Source organism: Dama dama, chromosome 19 (assembly GCF_033118175.1).
Source record: "Dama dama isolate Ldn47 chromosome 19, ASM3311817v1, whole genome shotgun sequence".
Lineage (NCBI taxonomy): Eukaryota > Metazoa > Chordata > Mammalia > Artiodactyla > Cervidae > Dama > Dama dama.
In genome coordinates this window covers 61,571,252-61,593,770 of record NC_083699.1, presented here as the reverse complement: position 1 = coordinate 61,593,770, position 22,519 = coordinate 61,571,252, and the positions used below count along the sequence as shown (strand labels likewise).

The 22,519-nt window shown below is 52.0% G+C and overlaps 1 protein-coding gene across 1 annotated transcript in view; it reads left to right on the top strand.

Moving 5' to 3' along the window:
• Positions 1–3,539: 3,539 nt before the first annotated feature.
• KAT2B (lysine acetyltransferase 2B) overlaps positions 3,540–22,519 on the top strand; it is a 92,938-nt gene continuing 73,958 nt past the window's right edge. The window contains exon 1 of the mRNA XM_061167242.1: positions 3,540–3,800. Coding sequence (XP_061023225.1) covers positions 3,555–3,800 — 246 coding nt within the window. The 5' untranslated portion in view covers positions 3,540–3,554. The remainder of the gene's footprint in view (positions 3,801–22,519) is intronic.

Sequence of the window (22,519 nt, the reverse complement as noted above, 5' to 3'; positions counted from 1 at the left end):
TTGCGTTTTTAAATGCACTGATTGGACACACACAGAATTGTACTTGTATGCCAGCATGAGTTTCTTTTATTTTTGGCCATGCCTCGAGGCATGTGAAATCTTAGTTCCTCAACCTGGGATGGAACGTGTGCCCCCTGCAGTGGAGGCATGGAGTCTTAACCACTGGACAGTCAGGGAAGCTTCAGTGTGAGTCCGGTTTTAATATAGATGGTATTATCCTGTACAGGGTTCATTCAGCAGTATTTCTGGAGATTTACCTAGGCTATTACCCTTGTATGAGAAGGAAATGGCAACCCACTGCAGTACTCGTGCCTGGAAAATTCCATGGATGGAGGAGCCTAGTGGGCTACAGTCCATGGGCTTGCAAAGAGTCGGACAGGCCTGAGCGACTTCACTTCACTATCACTTGCTTGTCCTTGTGTAAAGGTCACTCGGGACAGTTGCACATTATTCTACAGTATTTTTAAGCCAGAAGTCATTTCCAGCTGGAGACCTGCTCCCTCAATTCCTTTTCTCCAAGGCTTTCCTTTCCTAACTGTGGTTTTCCTCCTTCAGCAAGTCGTGTCAAACTAAATAAAGAGGTAAACTGAGGCAAGCTAGAACTACCAGAAACTGAGATTACGTGGGAATAGAATAGGAATTGCAGTTTGAGGAAATGCAGATCCCAGGAGGCTACAGGTACAGGCAAGTGAGTTGGGCGGAAGGGCTGTAGAGGAGGCGGGACGGGGAGGGGAAGCGGGGCGCGGGGCACAGTCCACCGGGGTTGTCGGCTGGAGGACCGCTGAGACTCTCTGGCTGTTACTGGTCAGGAAGCAAGGCAGGCCGTTTGCAGGACCAGCCTTTCGGGCGAATCCCTGGCTCAATTCTTAAGTGCAACATTTCTCTCTTTTCAGGGCCCCAGGCGTGCGATTTCCATTTTAGATCGTCGTCCTTCCACAGTTGTGAATTCTTTCTAATTGAAAACCTTGCCTTTTATTTTCTTGGTGCTCGCTTCATAAAAGGACAGCACCCGGGTGCTTCCTAAATGCTCACAGAGCCTGATTATGTAGATGCAACAAGCCTCCTGGATCCTTTGCCCTTGAACTGTCCCTGCCTGATGCTTACAACACATTTTGAAGCAGGCCTTGACACTGTGGGCCTTCAGCCTAAGGCAGAATGTCATCTGGGCGTTCTGAGCGGGGGAAATAATGAAAAATAATGTTCAGTGGATGTCACAAGCGATTCACCATTCCGACAGTGATGGTTTTCAGGGTAGGCCGAAATGAGGTTATTTTCTTCTGCTCCAAAACATCCTGGAAATAGCCTGCCTCCTGAATTCTGGGCACAGCTCGGGAGGGAGGGGTGATGGGCAAGTTAATATTGATGCTGGGTTCCCCCCACTATTTTATGATGAAAATTTCAAACGTACAGAGAAGATTGAAAAATTGCAGTGAACACCCATATACCTACCGTCTAGATTCAACATTCCGCTCTACTGGTTTGATCATATATAACTATCTGTTCATCTGCCTGCTTGTCCCTTCACAGATGGATCAATCCATCTTTTTTTAAATGATTCTTAAAGCACACCGTGTATATCAGGAGGCTGAGTCCCTATACTTTCAGCAGGAGAACCACCAACTAGACTTTAACATTTATGAGTTTTACATTTCTTTAAAAATATTTATAATTTTTTTAATATATGAAGATATTTTTATCCAGTGAAAGGCACAGATCTCAAGGGGACCATCAGTTTGATAAATGCCGCCACGTGGAACCTAAGCCCCTCTCAATATCTGCTGACATCCTGATGTTGGACTTTGCTCATGGACTCTGCTCATGCAACCTTTAAGACATCCTGCTGAGACTGTCCTGATGGAACTAAAGTCTACCATTTCAGGCCTTCAGCTGGGGCTCAAGTTGGGAGGGGCCCTTTCCTTTTGTGCTGTCTAATGTCACTGGATTTACTAACTTAGAAAAAAAAGTTCATTTTTATATATCACTCTGTATTAAAAGTAGAAAGAACACAGAGAACCTAGAAAAAGGCTAGAGAAAATTAACTGGAAAAAAATGGGATGGGAAAGGGAATAATTCCAGGGAAAAGCACATTCCTGCAAGCGTTTTGGCTGGAGTTGGGCGAGAGCTATAAAGTATGCAAAGAATTTGATAACATGCACATTAATAGCCCATATTATGTAAAAATTATGACCGTTACAAAAGCAGGACACTTGTGGAGGGTCTTGAAATATAGCGCTGGGCTTTCAAAAGCTGCTTCGGAAAGGCCGACCAAAAGTGCACAACTTTCAAATGAAAAAAACTGAAACGTATTCTCCGAATTACTAACCACCACCCTCCTTGTCATCAACAATGAGACCGGTAGTCTGCAACAGTCTCAACAAAGTTGAAAACGCTGAGTTGAGCTTTTCTTTTTTTTTTTTAAGTTTGAGGCCAGAGTCAACACATTCTTTTGGATGCTGCCTAATTGTTTTCATGGTTAATGTGCATGCTGGTGATATCAATTCTGAATTTGAAACATTACAGCAAAGAAGGATCTAGAAAGGAGTACGGTTCTAACCCCCACCTGCAGAGATGAGCCCGAGCAGCCAACTTCTCCCCCTGCGTTTAGTTTTCATACGCACGGCGTTTCTTGGACGACCGTTCTTTCCACAACCAGCCCTTTCAAACAAAAATGTTAGAAAATATCGATTAACCGTCTTTCCCTTTCTCTGCCGGATGGGATCCAGAGATCGCTTATAGGCTGGAAGCGTTCTGAATTAAAAGAGAGACCGGGGAAGGCAAAGGAACTGCAAAGAGACATGCAAAACATCACGCCTGTATTTTGGTGAATTAGTAACAAAGAAAAGGATTAGCGTGGACTGGTACTTTTCAAAAATGTTTTTTTTTTTTTCTCTCGGGCTCCCGCTAGGGTGGAGGAAGTGGCCCGGCTCCGAGGGAGGGTGGACTGTAGCCGAGGGACGGACGGGGCGCGTCTCTCCCGCCTGTGTCCCCGCGGGGACGGCTTGGAGAGGGGGTGGCCGGCAGGTGCCCGGGGGCCCCCTCCCTCTCCACCCCCTCCAACCCCCGGCGGGCCTCGCCCCCGGCGGGCGCGGGTCTGGGGCGCGGGGGCGGGCAGGCCGCGGGGGAGGGGGGAAGGGCCGGGGGAGGAGCGCGGGGAGGAACGGGGAGGAGCGCCCGGGCGGGCCGGGAGGAGCGCGGGGTCGGGAGGAGGAGCGCGGGGAGGAGCAGGGAGGAGCGCTGGGCCGGGAGGAGGAGCGCCCGGGCGGGCGGGGAGGAGCGCGGGGCCGTAGGGGGGGAGGTGGGGAGGAGCGCCCGGGCGGGCGGGGAGGCCCGCGGGGTGGAGGCCCGGGCGGGCGGCGGGCGGCGGGCGGCGGGCGGCGCCGGCCCCTCCCTCCGCGAGCAGCTGCGGCCTCGGCGCGCGGCGGGCGGCGGCGGGCGGCGGGCGGCGGGCGGCGGGCGGCGGGCGGGGGTCCCGCGCTCCGGCGCCCAGAGCCGGGCGGAGACCCTGGCGGCGGCCCCGGCCCCGACTCGCGGCGCCTGCTGCGCTCCGGGCCGGCATGTCGGAGGCGGGCGGGCCCGCTCCTGGGGCGCCCCCGCTGCCCCCTGCGCCCCCGCAGGGCCCCCCGGGCGCGGCGGCCGGGGGCGCGGGCTCCTGCGGGCCGGCCGCGGCGGGGGCGGCGGCGGGCGCGACAGAGGGCCCGGGCGGCGGCGGCTCGGCCCGGATCGCCGTGAAGAAGGCGCAGCTGCGCTCCGCCCCGCGGGCCAAGAAGCTGGAGAAACTCGGGGTATACTCCGCCTGCAAGGTAGGCGCGCCGCCCGGCCCCCGCCCGTCCCCGGGCCGGAGAGCCGTCCCGGGCCGAGCCCCGTCGGGGGACGCCAACCCCGAGAGGACTCCCCCCTACCTCCACCCGCAGGCGTTGCTCCGCGCCCGCGCTGCCCTGGGGCGCTGCTGCTCTGTAGGAGCTCGCCGGAGGCGCCTTCCGGGAGCGGAGCGGGTCCCAGGGAGCCCCTCTCGGGGACCTGCGCGCCCCCCTCGGCCCTCGTCCCCACTGGGCGGAGCTGTGTGGAAGCGGGGGCGCGACCCCGGACTCTGGGCAAGCGGGGCGGGGGCGCGGCCGCGGGGGCCCGGGGCGCTGCGCGGCGGGCTGCCGGGCGCCCGGTGCTGTTACTGGTGCCGCTGGGACGCCTCCCCGGCTCTCGGCTGCAAACAGCACCCCCGACCCCGCTGCCCGTCCGGACGCGGCGCCGCCGGGGGGGCCGTTGTCAGCTCGGCTTGGACCGGGTGACGGCGGGGCGGGGACGGGCGCCCCGGCCTTGCGCCCCCCGCAGACGCGGCCAGGCCGGGCGCTCGGGGTCGGTGACCCCGCGCGCGCGTCCCCCGGCCAGGCGGCTTCAGCGTCTGCTGGGGCTTCTCGGCTCCTGGGTGCGCTCCCCTCCGCGCCGCTCACGCCCTGTGTAGACCCTACCCGGGTCAGTACAGGTTTGTCGGCTGGTGTAGCATCCACTCAGACTTGAGTGCGCACAAGCGTCTCCCGGGAGCCGCTTCCATACTGACTCGGTGTCCGAAGGGCTGGGACGAGGCTGAGAGGCTGCTCTCAGGTGATGTGATGCTGGGCGGGTCACAGGCCGCATCCCGAGGGGCAACCCCAGTGCCACCCGGGACGGTATCGGATTCCTGAAACTGGGAGACAGTGGTGCTCCATGACTGGTGTTTCTGAAGGAGTGCAAAAGTGATCGAGTGGGGAGAGTGCTTCTTAGAAGGGCCCGGGGGTTGACTGCCGGGCGCGTAGATGGGTCAGAACAAGGCGGGGGAGTCGCGGGCGCAAGGCAGGTCTGCGCCGGGCCGGGAACGGGCCCAGGTACCCGGCGGCCGCGGGTTCGGAACCAGAGGGGCTCGGCCCGGCGCCTGTCCGCTCCGTATTTCTGGTCTGGTTCTTTATCGGGTTCCTTCTCACCCTGCTGCCACCCTAACTTGCCTGAAGTTTTGGTCCTGTCTAAAACCCTTGCGCATCTGTGCCCTTCATTCATGTTTTTAATCCTTTCAAATGTCCTTGGAGTGAAATTAGCACCCTTTCTAAAGTTTGTAACTTGAGTGTTTTACATTCACATTAACAACCAAACCTACTGGAAGGGAAAACCTCTGTCATAGAAGGTCTCTCTTGCTCCTGGGAGGCTGCAAGTCCATATCTATTTGCTCATTCATTCATTCAGTGTCAGAGGGATTCCCATCGGGGTGCCAGGCATTGTGCTAGACGCTGGGACAGTGACACCCAGAATGTGTCCTTCTGGGGCTACTGGCCAGATGTGGGCACGGCTTTGTGTGCAAGTGGTGGGTGAGCCAGTGACAGTGAATCTCAGAAAACCTGCCTTCTTAGAATGCTGTTGGCACTCCGAGCAGGGCCTTCACCGACTGGAGCACGGGTGGGGAGGAAAACTTCCTGGAGGAAGTGTCAGTGGGTGCTAAGGACTCTTAGCGGTGCAGGGTGGGATGAGCTGCAGCTTCTTGTAGTGGAGAAACTGAAAGTAGTTATGACAGCTTGGAGCGGGGCCAGCGGGACCTCGAGTGCACTGACCAGGGCCCTAGGTTGGTGGGGAGGGGTGTGTGTGGCCAAGAGAGAGGCCAGGGATCTTAATGTTATCTCAGGATTTTTGTTTGCTTGTTTGTTTGTTTTTTAACTGTGCTTGAGTATGAGGAGGTGCAGACCAGCATCTGTGTTCCTTTCTGAGCTTGCCTGTACCTTTTTTGTAAGAAAACCCCAAAGGACAGATTCCCCTATCTTCTGTCACTGATTGGCCCTTGGCAAAAGTGACATCTCTCTGGAAAGAGACAAGTATGTTCATGGGGAGGGGAGATGCGGTTGGAGCTATTGAAAGAAAACAGGCCTCAGACCTGATAAAAGATTTGGCCTTTAAACTTCACAAACAAACAGAAAAAGAAGGGAGCTAGTTCCTAGCCAGGGAGGGGCACCACACCCTGGAGAGGGAAAAAAAAAAAAAGGAAAAGAAACAAACAAACTTGTTTTGCAGGATCCAGAGTAGAGTTCTTTGAACTGTGTCCTGGCCCAGATCGCTCAGGTGACCCAGGTAGAGCGATCATTGAAAGTGTAGATCTGACCATATTCTGTCCCTACTGACCCTTAATTTTTCTTTACCGAAAGACCCTGTGTGGGCTGGCCACTGCTGTCTCTGGCCCCTTTTCAGGGCCATGCATGCAAGGTTCCCTTCTGCCTCAGGGCCTTTGCATGTACTGTTCACCAGGACCGAAAGCTCCTTTTCCCTCACCTTCAAGCGAACTCCCAGCTCTTCCTGCAAATGTCAGATTCCTTGCATCACATTTACAACCCTATTCAGCCTTCCCGTTCTAAATTTTCAGAACCCCCTCTGTGCTGATTTCTTCTTCATGGTGCTTTTATCTTGACTTTTAATTGTGTGATTATTTGGTAATGTGTTTGTCACTGTGAATAGATCCTAAGTGATGTGGTTATTGACTGGCTGAATGAACTAGAAAAAACCGAGATGATTAACTGCTAGAAGACCAGTAGTAGTGAAATTGTAGCCTGACCACTTCTTGACAGCTGGGTGGAGGGAATTGGCGATTTTTCACTTAAGGCATTTCCAGGGCTCTCATAGATGTGCATAGGACTAGATTTTAGTGTTATAGAAGGAGCCCCAAGTAAGTTACAAGGAGCCCAAATCCACATCTGTTTGAATGAGAGTGTAATTTATGTACCGGAAAACCAAAACCATTACCTAAGTCTTCCTAGGGAAATAGGCCATTTCTCAACGTGAGGAGGCTGGAGGGGGTGGTGGGCGAGAGTCCTCTGAGTTCACGTTTCAGGCCCTACTGCGTGACCTTGGACATGACTTTACTTCACTCTCCGTTTCCTTGTCTACAGCACGGGCCTAGAAGCCCCCCTCACAGGGCGACACTGAGGACTTCAAATGGGCTCCGGTGTCTGAGCACCAGCAGGTGTATGGTCCATGGTGCATCCTCTGAGCAGCTCAGAGTAGGGTAACCTGGAACCGTGGGAGTTGAGAAGGAACACGGGGCTTAGCCTCCTGTCTCACTTCTGCTGCGTGTGTGGCCTTGGGCACAGGTCACAGAGTTTCCCTCTGAACCTGGCTTGCTTCATCTCTAAGAGGGAGATCATGACTTCAGCCTTGAAGTTCAAAGACAGTAGGTCCCAGAATGTTTCTGGAACCTTAGACTGTTGGGTCCACACTGGCGAAATGAACCTGCCTAGTGCTGAAACAGAAATAGAGTTTCAGATATGGAAAACAAACTTATGCTTCCAGGAGAGAAAGAGATGGGGGGGATAAACTGGGAGTTGAGGTTGACACTGCTGTGTATCAGATAAGCACAGGAAACCGTCCTCAATAATCTGTGATTCCCGACACGGGAGAAGACTCTAAGGAAGAGTGGGTATATGTTTCTGTGTAACTGATTCACATCGGTGTACACCTGAACTGACGCAACACTGTAAACCCACAATACTCCACTAAAAATTACTAAAAACAAGAAAAGAAATTGCCTGGTGCTGTGCTTAGGGTCCCAGTCAGGGGCCGCCAAGCAGTTACAGTGGACGCAGTTGATGGGATTCCGGGCTGAGAGCCATACTTGAGAGACCTACGTGGGCACAGAACTAGAAAATTAGCCTTCATTTAAAAAATAATGGTTTATCATCTAGAAGGGGCCCTGGGTGTGAAATGCCCGCACAGGCAGAGGTGCTGCTGTGAGAGGGAAAGCGCCCTGCGTTGGGGGTGGCCGGCCGCCAGCAGAGAGGGGGCCGAGAGCCAGCCTCGAAGTTGGGGGGAGCGCGGGAAGCCTCTGCCTGCGTTTGTCCGCCCTCCTGGGAGCAGATTGCTGTTCCAGCATCTGGAGCAGCGGCTCTTACCCAGGAGCTCTTGTGCCCCCCAGGGGATGTTTCAGCCGTTGTAACGGTGGGGGGTCGGGAGGCGTCGGGAGGCGTCGGGAGGCGGCCCTACTGCAGCTGGTGAACAGGCCCGGGGTGTGGGTGACCGTCCCTCGGCGTGGGCCGCCCCTCCCCACCCGCCCCGGGGACCTGGCCCCTGAGACAACGGTGCGGAAGCCGAGAAACTGCCTCAGGAGAACGCTGATTTGCCCCCAAATACCGTAACTTTGCAGCTGAGGAAAAAATGAATACTTTTCATGTTAAGTTGAATAGCACTCAAAACCTGAAAAAAATCTCAGTTGTGAATCCTGGGCATATTTTTAAACAGCTTTATTTTGGTATAATTTATAGACCATAAAGCTAACCAACTGTGTGTAGTCAGGTGCTTTTGAGTAAAGGTGTCCAGTAGAGCTTCCATGACCACAGTCCAGCGTTATCACTGCCATCCCCCCGCCCCCCCCCAAAGTCTGGTCACCCCCCCCCCCCGCCCGCCACCTCCCACTGTGGGCACCCTTTTAAGGTGATGTTTTATGTCATGTGATTGTTGGTTTGCAAACAGAAACCCAATTGAAAGTATCTTTTGGGAGACTTTTTTAGATCAGCGGTATTGTTACAGCAAAGCACAGGTGGGTAGATAAAATGTTTAAAGCCAAAAAAACCAACTCAGCCTCACACCACATTGCTCTGAAAGGGGGTACCGTGGAACCAAGCAGTCCGGCAGAATGTTTCATTTGGCAGGCACCATACAGAAAGTGAGAAAGAGGACCAAATTGAATTATTTCCTCCTAAACTCTCAGAGGAGATTGAAATGCCAGCCTGCAAAGCCTTCGGATTACAGTTTGCAGTTTTATGTAACTGAGAAAAGTAGTTTAGAGGGCAAAACAGCACAAAAACCTGCTGAGGACTGTTTGGTTTCAGGAAGCCTGCGCTCGCAAAAATAGTGCTTTATGAGGCCGTGCTGGTGGGTCTCCTGTGTGTTCGTGTTTACCATTCAGTCAGTCTAAACCTGGTTACCTGTCCACATCAGCAGGATTTAATCCAGCGTCCATTTAATTCTGTAACTCCACAGCTCTGACCGGTCGTAGGGAACGTTGAGGGTGAAACATGCAGTTTCATTCCAGGTACCGTGGAACATCAGAACATCTGCTTCTCAGATGAGAGACCTGGATACTCAGCTCAGTGCCGGTAAAGCTTGGGTGTCCGCGGCTCAGCGGCTTCTGACGGAGTTGTCTGTTCCACCCTGAGAGGAAGGTTCGGGAAGAGTTGTCAGAGGTTTCCGCTCTGGACCGTCTCGTCTCCTACTCCGAACCCGGCTTTGAATCTGCCGCAGTGCCTGGGTGGGACCCCCTGCGACCTGAAGGGAGCCTGGAAGGTCGCTTGCCCCCAGCCGGGTGCCCCCGGCAGGCCTCACCTGTCCCCAGCCGGGTGCCCCCAGCAGGCCTCACCTGCCTGCCTTTCAGTCTCCTCACGGGTGGAGTGGGAGGCAGGGGCCGCCTCGTCGGTTTACCACGAAGACAAGATTGTCGGGCGTCTTCGAGCCTTCTTAGAAGAACACAGGCATTCCACGGACGTCTGTTTTATTTTTTAACAATTTCCGTTGCTATCAGCAGTTCTGTCACTATCGTTTTCCTGCACATCATCAGATGCTTCCACCTGGGGGAACAGAACAGCTGGGAGGTCGTCTCACTGGCGGGGCTGCCCCCACCCGCGTCCTCTCCAGACGCTCCCCTCGCGGGGAGGGCGCCTTCCTGCAGATGGTTTGTAGGGGGCCTGAGTTCGTGGCAGGCATTCTCCTGCTCCTATTTGATGTTTATTGTGCTCCTATTGAGAAGTATGTTCAGAGGCTTGCTCTAGTTCATTGAGACGTGCAGGCCGAAAAGTGAGCAGAGTTAAGTGTTTTTTATGACTGGCCCGGGGCAGACAGATGCATGCCCTAGATTGTTTTAAAGCTGACAGTCCAGAGCGGCCACCGCGCTGGCCCCAGAGAGTTCCCTGTGGAAGGGAGATGACAGATGGGCTGGAGAGGTGAGGACTCCCCTGTCCTGGGAATTTAGGAGTCCCCGAATAGCTTCAGCTAAGACTGCACACGCGGCAGAATTTCAGCACAGTCCAGACGAAACAGTCTTTCTACCCTTGTGCTCACAGCCGGGGCAGTGCTCGGAGCATCAGTGTGTGTGAGGATATGGGGTGCGCTTTTGCATATTTGCACGTTTGTGCCGCTGTCACCCGGATAACGCTGTGGAGCGTTTCCAGCCCCCCAGAGGCCCTGTGCGCCCTCCCCACCGCCGGTACTCTTTTTTTCTGATGCTTTTTGCCAGAGACTGGCTTTGCCTCCCTTGGAGGTCACATCAGTGGAGTCAGCACGGCATGACCTCCTTGCCTTTGGCTCGGGCGCTCCACGTGGCAGCCGTAGGCTGCGTGTATGTTGTCAGCTATAGCTCTAGGTCGTAAGAGCCCATGTTTTTAAGCTAGAAAACAAGTTAAAATTGGTTAACCATTTACAGAATGGAGGTCATTGGATGTGGACAGCTTCCTAAGATGAATTTTAATTAGGCTTGTGAAACTTTTAATTTTTTTGTGGCTGCACCACACTGCGTGGCTTGTGGGCTCCTAGTTCCCTGACCAGGGATTGAACCCAGGCTCCCGGCAGTGAAACCATGGCCTCCCAACCCCTGGACTGCCGGGGAAGTCCCCTGATTAGGCTTCTGAAAGAAAAGATTGGAATTTGATCTTTGGATGTACCGGAAGAACCCATGAAGGTAAGAATGTGATGGGAAATCTAGCAGGCGTGCAGCTGCGCAGATGGAGAGACGGGTCGGATGAGAGGAGGATCCTGCAGCCTGTGGCTTTCCTCCTCCCTGCAGCCTCTTGGGGCGCCCGTGCCAGTGAATGTCAGGCCAAGTCCTGCTGTCACCCCCCTTGGCTGCGGAAGGTGACCGAGCTGTATGCTGTGTCCTGTAAGCCACGCAGAGCCCAGCGTATTGCTTGCGGGGGCGGGTTCCTAGAAGGCTGGCTGGAGTCCGGTCCAGAGGCCCCAGTGGACACTGACACCTCCGTGTTACTGGCCCAGGGGGTGGACACGTAGCACAGAGACGTTCCTCCTGGTTCACACCCACCCGATCTGCAGAACTGTGTGCTGAGGCCGCTAAGGGCCCCGTCCTCCCCTGGAGAGGCAGTGAGGCAACCTGATTACGGTACAGCCTCTGGTTTTCCCAAACAGCTCATCCTTGAAAACCCTGTTAAATATTCAAGATAAGCTTACTATTTAATGGAATTATATGGACCATAAAGTAATCTTTTCTGTAGTTGATAGGGTTAACGCAAAGGGATTTTCATCTTTTTGTCTTGCGTGTGCATGTATATAACATGGGGGTGTTATCCCTGTGTTGTTTATATATTAACATTTGTTTCCATGCACAACTTAGGAAGGCTGCCACTCAGGTAGGCTTTCTCTTTTAAAACTTCTTACTGGAGTGTAGTTGATTTACAGTGTCGTGTTCGTTTTGGGTGTACAGCAGAGTGAATCGGCTACACATACACACAGACTGTTTTGATTCTTTCCCATATTGGTCTTTACCGGGCACTGAGGAGCGTTCCCTGTGCTCACGGTATGTCCTTGAGTGAAAGTGAGAGTCACTCAGTCGTGTCCGACTCTTTGTGACCCCATGGACTGTACAGTCCATGGAATTCTCCAGGCCAGAATACTGGAGTGGGTAGTGTTCCCTTCTCCAGGGGATCTTCCCAATCCAGGGATCGAACCCAGGTTCTCCTGCATTGCAGGCAGATTCTTTACCAGCTGAGCCGCCAGGGAAGCCCGCAGTATGTCCTTGTTAGTTATCTGTGTTATATGGTAGTGTATATGTGGAACTATATATATTGTATATTGGAATGGTCCAATTTCCCGATTTATTCCTCCCCACACAATAGGCTTTCTTTAATTTGTTCTTCTGTTTGTACCCAGAGCCCCAGACACAGGACTTATTATGTTTTTAATCAGGAGTCAAGTGCATTTATTTTGGAAGAAAAAGTGTGAATAATGTCTCTAACGATTCCCTTGGAGTGACGCACCACCTCACCTTAGGAGGTTTCCTGTGGTCTCTTCAGTGACCTCAGGGCAAGGAGTGTAGGGGTATTTCCATGACGGCCACACCATGGAGCCGGCCCCCACCCTCACTGGGAGTGGACAGCCTCCTGGGAGGCGTCTGTGGTCCGCGGGAGAGTCCTGAAGTGCAGGGTGATTCCTGACTAACATCCCAGTGACTGATGGCCGCTGCTCCAGTTTGCCTCGGCTCTAACAAGCTGGTGCTGAAACTGGCTGGCAGAAGGCCAGGGAAGCCAAGGTCAGCGCACTTTGAAACAGCGACGTGAGTCCTGGCAGCCAAGACTCGGGCGTCCCCGCAGGACCACCTGCCCTGCTGCCTCCCGGGGACGTGTCCATGAGTGCCGGCAGGCCGGGCAACGAGGGTGTGTGTGTGTCCCTAACGTGCTGCTTTCGTGCTGTGAGTCTGCGGGGCGGTGGGGGTCGCGCCCCCTCCACAAGCCTCAGCTCTCAGGGCTGTCAAGCAGAGGGGTCCTGCCACCATCCCCGTCCACCCGGCAGACCCTCCTGGAACGTGCAGACGTGGGCACACAGCGACAGATGGGAGCTCGCTCTGGGAGAGCTTGCTTGCTGGTGGCAGAAGCAGACAGTAAATAAGAAAATAGAGCGCTAAGTGCTGCACACAGTGAAGACGAAAGCAGAGCCGCAGACGAGGCTCCCTGGGCGGCGCCGCCAGACGGAAAGTCCTCTCCAAAGAGGGGCCCGTCCTGGACCTGAGTGACGGCAGGGAGCCAGCTAGCGTGGGGCCCCAGGCCCCGGGGAGAGGCTGCCGCAGAGACTCCGGCCCAGGGGCTTGGCGGGGTCACGGGCAGCCTGGGACTGCTGGGCTAGGGGGGCGGGCGTGAGGTGGGGGTGATGGGGCCGGGTTGCCAGAGGGTCATCCTCACAGGGTGAAATGATCTGATCTCCCACTTCCGAGCAGTTTCAACAAATGCATAGCCAGACCCAGAACGTTTTTGTCACCTTAGAAAGTTCCCCACCTCAGAAGCAACCGCTGATCTACTTTGTGTAACCGAAGGTTAGTTCTGGTATTCCTGCATTTCTTGTACCACATGGTACACAGTGTTCTTTTTGCACTCCACTTAGGATTTTGGGGGTTCATTCATGTTGCTGCATTCGTCAGTAGTTTATTTCTTTTTATTGTTGAGAAATACTCCACTATACGGATGTGCTACAGCTTATCTGTCTACCTGTTGATAGATCTGGCCTGTTTCCAGTATTTTCAGAGAAGACCTGCTTGTTTTAAGCATCCTCTTTGGCTGCCCTGAGAAGGATAAAATGTGTAAGACAAAGAGTAGGAAAAGGGGGGCATTTGAAGTTACTACAGCCCGGGTCTAAGTGGATGGTGGCTTGGGTGAAGGCAGTAGACGGGTGAGGAGACAGCTTGAGGCTGTATTATGAATTTAGAAGCAACAGGATTTGCGTTATTGGGGGGCGTGCTGGCGTGTGAAGCAAAGACAGGTGAATGTATGTGATGTGTAGATTGTTGGCCTGAGCAGCTGAGAGGAGGGATCCATTTATCAAGATGGTGAGACCGCGGGAGAAACATTGAGACGGGTGAGTTGAGAACTCTCTTACGGACGTGTTATGGTGTGATTCTGAGTCAAGTGTGATGCTAAAGTGAGGTGATTTCATTTAGCAGTTGTGTGTAATATCTGGAGCATTCTAAATAATTAGCAAATGGTAGCTACTATTCCAGTTACAGGCAGCGCTAATTAAACCTAAGTGTTGGCGAAGATGAATGGATAAAGGTGTGGTGTGTATATACATTGGGCTGTTACTTAGTCCTAAAATGGATGAAATAATGTCACTTGCTGCAGCATGGATGGATCTAGGGATTATCATCCTAAGTGAAGTAAGACGAATACCATATGGTATCACTTACATGTGATGCTAAAATAGTACAAGTGAACTTACAAAACAGAAACAGACTCACAGAAACAGAAAACAAGCTTATGGCCCCCAGGGTTGGGGGAGGGATGCGTTAGGAGCCTGGATTTCACTTACACACACTGCTGTGTACAAAACGGTGAACAGCAAGGCCCTGCGTCTAGCACAGGGAACTGGATCCAGCATCTTACGATGACCTGTTGTGGAAGAGAACAGGAAAAAGAATACATACCCAGTATAACTGAATTACTTTGCTATACACACGAAAGGGACTCAATATTGTAAGTCAGCTCTACTTGGAAAAAAAAACAACAGTGCTAAGTGATAATTGTTGATCTTAATACAGTGACTTGCCCAAATGGAGGCAAAGGAAAAGTGAGTAAACAGAAATAGTGGGAATTAGGGTCCCCTGGCTAAAGGGGAGAGCCATTGATGGAAGGTCTTGAGTTTCAGGTAGAAAACTTCACACTGAATCCGCGTGCTAACAGTGAGTCTTTGGCAGCAGGAAGGAGGACACATGGGATGTTTTAGAGCCAGCAGGTCGAGGTCGAGGTCGAGGTTTTGGGTGGGGTGCTTGCTCCTTGGCCAGCCGTGTGAGCGCAGCAAGCAGGCCTCTCTGAGCGCGGACTCTCGGGCCCTGTGGGCCCTTGGGTGGGGAGATAGGATGGGGAGATAGGACGGGGAGATAGGACGATGCAGGCGACAGTCGCCTTGGGAGCGGCAGACAGAAGTGCTTAACTTTGCTGGTGGCAGTTTTGAGCAGAGCCCGTGTTCCCTGCAAGGCAGGCATGTGCTGAAGGTGGGAGGGGGCTCTTCCTCCCGCCGCTGGTGGGGGTCTGCCGGGCCGGCGGGGAGAGAGGAGAAGAGTGAACCGGGAGAGGCTTGGAAAGGAGAGCCAGGTGGCCTGGGATGGGGGCTGGCAGGCAGGTGGTCACCCTGGAAGCTGGGGACGCGGATGTAGGGAAGGGTGGTGGGCTGGGTGCTGGGGCTGAGGGTGGCCTCGAGAACCCGGCTGAGGAGCCTGGTGGGGGGCCTGCTCTGCGGGTGGTGGGGCTGCTAGGCTGACCGTGCGGGGGCCCCGGAGCGGTGCCCACGGTCTGTGCTGATCGTCTGGTCGGTGCGGTGCCGAGACAGCAGGCGGGACCGAGGCGTCCCTGCCCGCGCTGGAGTCCGCGCCGGCCGCTTCGGGGGTCTCTGGCGAAACCCACGGTGGGGACACGCGTGCGTGCGCGCGCGCAGGACGAGGCTCCGGGAGTGTCCGCGGCTCCGGGAACGTCTACGGCTCTGCGCTCCGGGGCCCCTCCGGGTGACGCCGCTGGCTTTGGGCCTGGAGGGCTGACTCGGGTGTGATGAGGTGTCCCGCCCCTCGTAGGCCGGTCGCGGCCCTAGAGTCGTTCTAACAGCGTCTGAGGGTCTCGGGGGTCCTGGGCCTTGGATTCGCCCAGATCGGATGAGTCAGCGTGAAGAGTCAGATCTTGACTTGACTCCAGCCTGGACGCAGGGATGTCTTCCAGGCCCAGGGGTCTCCTCCCAGAGCTTTCCCGTTGGCCTGATGTTGGCACGTCTTGGAGGGTCTGCAAGGGCGTTGTGTGAATCTTGTCTGTACCTGGTGGTCTTCCCTGGGATCATTTCCTCAGGGCTGAGTTCTCTTCTCCTCTGTACCCCCTGACCACTCTCCTCAGTCCTCGCTTTGCTGGTTCCACGTGGCTTCCAGACCAGAATGGCACCCTTCCTCAAGGTCTCAGAGACCTTGTGTTTCCCAGTGCCTCACTGGTTGTCCGGAGAAGGCAATGGCAACCCACTCCAGTACTCTTGCCTGGAAAATCCCATGGATGGAGGAGCCTGAAGTCTATGGGGTCGCCAAGAGTCGGGCACTACTGAGCGACTTCACTTTCACTTTTCAGTTTCATGCATTGGAGAAGGAAATGGCAACCCACTCCAGTATTTTTGCCTGCAGAATCCCAGGGATGGGGGAGCCTGGTGGGCTGCCATCTATGGGGTCGCACAGAGTCGGACACGACTGAAGCGACTTAGCAGCAGCAGCACTGGTTGTCTGATCTCTCCTTCCAATTCTGTCTCCACTTTGTTTTTTTGGCTGTACCCTGCTGCACCTGGGGTCTTAGTTCCTGAACCGGGGCTCAGACCCTCGCCCTGCAGGGGAAGCGCGGAGTCTTAACTGCTGACCACCAGGGGATCCCCAGTTTTCACCTTCAATCAGTCAGTTCAGTCGCTCAGTCGTGTCTGACTCTTTGTGACCCCATGAATCGCAGCACACCAGGCCTCCCTGTCCATCACCAACTCCCGGAGTTTACCCAAACTCATGTCCATCGAGTCAGTGATGCCATCCAGCCATCTCATCCTCTGTCATCCCCTTTTCCTCCTGCCCCCAATCCCTCCCAGCATCAGGGTCTTTTCAACTGAGTCAACTCTTCGCATGTTGTGGCCAAAGTATTGGAGTTTCAGCTTTAGCATCAGTCCTTCCAATGAACACCCAGGACTGATCTCCTTTAGGATGGCCTGGTTGGATCTCCTTGCAGCCCAAGGGACTCTCAGCAGTCTTCTCCAACACCACAGTTCAAAAGCATCAATTCTTCTGCACACAGCTTTCTTTATAATCCAACTGTCACATCCATACGTGACCACGGGAAAAACCATAGCCTTGACTAGACGGACCTTTGTTGGCAAAGTAATGTCTCAGCTTTTTAATATGCTATCTAGGTTGGTCATAACTTTCCTTCCAAGGACACCTTCAGTCCTGGGCAAATACGAGCTCCTGAGGGAAGACTGTCTCCCCACTCCCACTTCTTTTTACCTGCGCTCAAAGCCCCCAAATCTTAAAGATCCCTGTTTCCAGTCACAGCTTTATGCTGTCTGTGGGCCGTCCACCGGCAGTTGTGGAAGCCAGAGGCATTATCACCCAGAGAGGAAAGAAAAAATTTCGCGTCCCAGAAAGGATGGCTTAGCCGCTTAAATTCACAGCGGGTGTGGAAAGCTCCCGTTAATCAGGGAGAAGAGAGGTTTTAACAGTTACATCCCCAAGGCCACCTTCACATTTTGCTGCTCCAAGTGTGGTCCTCACCTCACTGCTTAGAAATGAGATTCTGGGGCCTCACCCTGGCCCTCCTGATTCTGAATCTGCATTTTAACAAGATTGCTGAGGTAATTTGGGGGCAGATTAAAGTTTGAGAACACCCCACGAGTATCATTCAAACTGCTTCCAAAGCGGTTCAGTTCCAGAGAGAACCTTTATTGAAATCACAGCTCATACAGCAGACTCCGGGTGTTGTTGCTGTTTTAAAATAGGAGGAAAGAAATTTTTTTTTTCAAAGAAATACATGATAAAAAAAAAAAGACATGCTCACAGTTAAGAGCAGAATTCAGATGCTCATGATGGTGGCAAATCAAAACTTAGACGCTCCCACCCCAGTCCTCCCAACCCCAGCTCACTCTTCCTTCTCTTGTAATCATTTTCAGAAATTGCTGGTCTCCCTTCTTCCCCTGCCTTCCTGAGGCTGCATCTTCCATTTTCTACTATAGTTTAAGGAGGGGAAAGGAGTCATTGTACAGAAACCCATTGCTGATTCTGATAGAATCAATTTGCAAACAAGCCAGAAAGCTGCAGGGCAGCAGGTCAAAGGTGTCAGTGAGTGAGAGGGACGCCAGAGAGAGGGCTTTATTATTAGCACGTTTTAATTGTTTCAGCCTTTCCACTAATTGTGAAACCAGGGCAGCCTACTTAATGGCTTATTTCTGTCGCTTGTTATTTCTCCTTTGCTGGGGTAGATTCCGACAGGCGTGGTCACCTAGATGCTCTGACTTCTTTTGCTTTTTCCTTGATCAGAAAGGACAGCGGTGGAGACCCCCACACCCCCACCCTGGGGCTGGTGTTTTATTATGATGATGGTTTTTAATGTAGCTTATTAAGCTTCTTCCATTTGTATTTGAGAAAATAAGCTTCAATTTTGGGACACACTGTAGAAGACCCATATTTGAATAGATAGAATTTAATAGCAAGCTCTTGCCCTTTTAAACGACAGCTTTACTGAGGTATAATTCGCATGGCATGAATTCCTCTGGCTCTAAGTGTGCAATTCAATCATTTTGGGAAACTGTCTGAGTAGTATAGTGATCACCCAAGTCCAGGTTTCCATTTCCGCAGAAAGGGCCTTGTGTGCACCTCCCGCCCAGACTGCTGTTGCCTCTCTGCTGCTGCTCTCAGGCGTGTCCGACTGTGCGACCCCATGGACTGCAGCCCCCGGGCTCCTCTGTCCGTGGGATGCTCCTGGTGCGAATACTGGAGTGGGTTGCCATGCCTCCTCCAGTGGATCTTGCCAACCCAGGGACTGAACCCAGGTCTCCTGAATTGCAGGCAATTGCTTTACCGCTGAGCCACCAGGGAAGCCTAGTCAACTTTCCACCTCTATGCATTTGCCTTTTCTGAACATTTATGTAACTGAAATGTATAATATGTGATTTTTTGGCCCCTGGCTCCTTGCATCATGTTTTGCAGCTCCTCCTCTGGTAGCTTGCATCATCACGTCACTGTTTTCTGCCCTGTCATATTCCAGTGGGTATGCCACATTTTATGAATTCACCGGTTGATGGACTTTGGGTTCTTTTCACTTTTTGGTTAATATGAATAATGTTACTGAAAATGACTTTTTTTTAAGTTGTGGTAGAATACACATCACATAAAATTTATCATCTTAACCATTTTTAAGTTCAGCAGTGTTGAGAAATTCACCCTGTTGTACAACCATCATCATCTCTCTACTGTACTTCATCCTGCAAACGGAAACTCTCTTCTCATTGAACAGCAGCTTCCCATGGCTTCAGTTACTCAATTCCTGGCAACCTCCCCTTGTCTCTAGGATTTGACTACTTTTCACTCTGTGTTCTTTTGATGCATAGAAATTTTACATTTTGATTAAGTCGTGTTGTTGTTGTTGCTGTCTATGCTTTTGGTGTCCTATCCAAGAAATCATGGACAAATCTAATGTCAAGAAGCTTTTCCCTTATGTTTTCTGTTAAGAGTTTCATCATTTAGGTTTTAGGTCTTTAATCCATTTGAGGTTAGTTTTTCTATATGATGTAAGAGTTCAACAACTTCATTCTTTTGCATGTGAATATTCAGTTTTTCCATTTGTCAAAAAGGTTGCCCTTTTCCCATTGAATGGTCTTGGCCCCCTTGTCGAGAATCATTTGACCACCTATGTGAGGGTTTATTTGGGGGTTTTCTGTTAGTTTAACTTTTTATGAAACTGCTGAGTTGTTTTCCAAAGCAGCTGCTCCATATTAACAGGCCCCTTCAACAGTGCCCGAGGACTCAATGTGCCTTCATGACCAGACGTATTACCTGCTCTTTTGATTGCAGTCATTCTCATGGGGGAGAAGTTGTATCCCATTGTTTTTTTCATTCTTAACCTTTGAACATTTTGCTTTTGTCCAGACTGGAACAGAGAGGTAGCAAATCAGACAGACACACAGGCGCGCACAGCCACAGGGCGTGAACACACGCGGTGCTTCTGCGGAGTAGACTGAACAAACTCAGGGAGGTGTCTTAACGTCTAGAGCTTCTGCTTTCTCTTCTGAGTAGTGGGAGCAGTGAATCCCTTTCTCACACAGGGTGAGGTGGGAATGTGTGTGCAACTGCCTGTTTTAGCCCGTGCTGTAATGTTGGACTCAGTTTTACTCCCTAATCCTGTCTGTACGTTTTCGCTGTGGGACATTCCCTGTCACTGGTTTAACTTCTCCGGCAAGCACGACTCTCCGGCATTTTAAGCCTGACAGCGAGCGTCCTGCTGGAGGGCCTGGCGCTTCCACTGTGGCTCCTCTGGGTGCCAACCAGGACTCTTCAGGCCCGGAGCACCCTGCTCCCTGTCTGCCTGCCATCTGGGTCACGGTTACTTGTTTATCCAGTTTTGCTTCCTTCTCTCCTGGCTTCTGCATCCTCTGACCTCTCACCCTGGATCCTGCTGGGGCAGAGACCATTTTTATGCCGTGGGCTTGTCAGCAGCACTGAGGCGACCTTTTCTCTCTTGGCACTGCTGCTCTGCAGAGACGGCTCCTGGGGAATGAGCTCCCCACCCCCCCACGCCCAGTTTGTAGCTGCCACAGTAATTGGCTTGGCAGTCACTCCCTGCAAGGTTGTCCTGAAGCTGATACTCTGTTGAAGCTGCAAGGCCAATCCCCTTGGGAGTTCCCCTGAGCCAGCAGCCGTCTGGTCTAATTAAGGTGTTTTGAAGGGAGCCCTCTTATCTCAGAGAACAGTGGCAGCCGGAACATCTGGAAGGGAGATAGGGAGGCTGAGGCGGAGGGCAGGTAGCAGCAGCTTGGGGTGCTTGGCAGAAAATGCGCTGCTGGCATCAGGGGTGATGCTGAGTGTTTTCTCAGGACTTGGTACGTCCTGTCTCGTAAACTGGGCCATAGGTCCTGCACAAGTTAAAAATATGATGCACTTAGTGTTCAGCGTGTCCTGTGATATTTGTACACATGTAGGAAGTAATTTTCTTATCCCACCAACATGAAAAATCCAGAAACAACTGAGCAAAATCAAGAGACTTCCAGATGTTTCAATTGGGTGTAACTTTCATCATTTAGAAGCATTTAAGAAATATGGGGACTCTTCTGTACCTCAGCAGTTAGGGTCCGTAGTGAAGACTTGGGTTTGGAGGGGTAAATTCCCTTTAAACTCTAGTGCAGCAACATCAATAGGAATCGAACGTGAGCACATACCTCTCTGTAACTTAACATTTCCTGACAGCCACCTGTGTTCTTAAACGTTCTGTTACAGTTGATTGACAGTGTTGTGTTAGCTTCAGGCGTCCAGCAAAGTCAATCAGTTATGCGTGTACACATATCCACTCTGTCTTAGAGTCTTTTCCCATTGTAGGTCATTACAGAGGATCGAGTGGAGCTCCCTGTGTTACACAGCAGGTTCTTATCTATTTTATGCCACTTGCATTAATTTTCTTGGAATGCCATAAAAAATGATCACAAACATTATCAGGAATTTATTCCTTTAATTCAATTTTGGAGGCCAGAGGTCTGAAATCAAGGTGTCAGCAGGGCAGGGCTCTGAAGGATCTGGGATGAATCCTTCCTGGGTCTTCCTAACATCTGGTGGCTCCTGGCAGCCTTGGCCAGTACCAGGGATCAACAGGGTGGGTTGTTAACCCCTGAACCACAGGGGAGGTTCCCTCTTGGTTTTATAGGTTCTCCTCTCCAGTCTCTGCCTCTGTCTCCACAGGGCATCTTCCATCTGCGTGAATGACTTGGTGTCCGGATCTCCCTCTCCTTTCTCTTACAAAAATACCACTTATTGGTTTTAAGGCCCAGTCTAAACTAGGTTAATTTTGTCTCAAGATCCTTAAGTAATCCTGGGTCCAGACAAGGTCCCTTTGTGAGGTTCTGGGTGGTCATAAACTTTGGGGGACAAGTATTCAGCACATAAAAAATTGCAATAAAACACTTTCCTTAGTTTTAATGTTTTACCTAATATTCCAAAATATCATTATAACATGAATCAGTAGAAAAGAATTCCTGATTAGATAGTTTAGCATCCTTCCCCCACCTTTGACACTGTCTCTGAATTCAGAGCATTTCCGACCTTGCGGCTCACCTCGGCCTTGCCTGAGGGCGGCAGGGCGCTCTGGAGCCTCAGCCTTGCCCGGGGCGGCAGGGCGGCCTGGAGCCCTGCGCGTGCTGACGCAGCTTTCCCACTTCAGGGTTTCTCTGTGCTCCCTTCTCACCCTCCCTCCACCCTTCCCTTAGTTTTCATGGAATTTTTCTGTTTATTTGGGAAAAGTCTCAGTCCTTCTGAACAAAGGAAACAAAAACCTACTTTGTAAAAGCTACTGGGTTCCCAAGACTCAGCGGAGGAAGCAGGGTTAGCCACTTTTGAAAGAAAAGTCCTTTATTCAGTTACTTTCTAAATCATCGGAGTTTCTTGTTGTGCAATTTATCAAGCTCTTCTGTAACAAGTGGCTTCAATGTGGGGGATGTAGCCGTCTTTTACTGAGTACCGGGAATGCAAGGGTCTTGGGAGGACTCTCCCTGATGTGAGGTTCATGACCTACCCACTTGTTAGGCCCCCAAGAACACAGCAGTCTTCTGTCATATTAAGACAAGAAGGACAAGAAGAGGCATCGACTTTAACTTCTGGACTGTAAGTCTGTTGCAATCATGAGGTTAAGATTTTTATCTCTGAAAATCCCCGTATCCTTTTCTCCAAGAACTGGAAGCTTGTTCCTGTCTTGGCTTGAACCTCAGTGAGGGGAGGGGGCTTATAAGCAGTGCCACAGGGACAAGGGTGTTGGATCCTGGAATTCTTACATGTGGTTTATGATAAGGCTGTGGTTTCCACCCTCCCTGTGTGTACTGAGTCTCTGTTACTGTTGTTGGAATCATGTTTTTTCCTTCAGAGGAATCAATGTTAAAGAAAATTAGCAATCAACCCATGAATATGAACTCCAGAGAAGAATATAGAATACAAAGGGAATGTCCCTTCTCCTCCCAACTTTCACCCCCCCACACACACTAGAAAGTGTGTCTCTTTCTAGTTCCTCTGTATATCTGCAATCCTACATTTGAAATTGCTTATGCATTTAACAAACATACA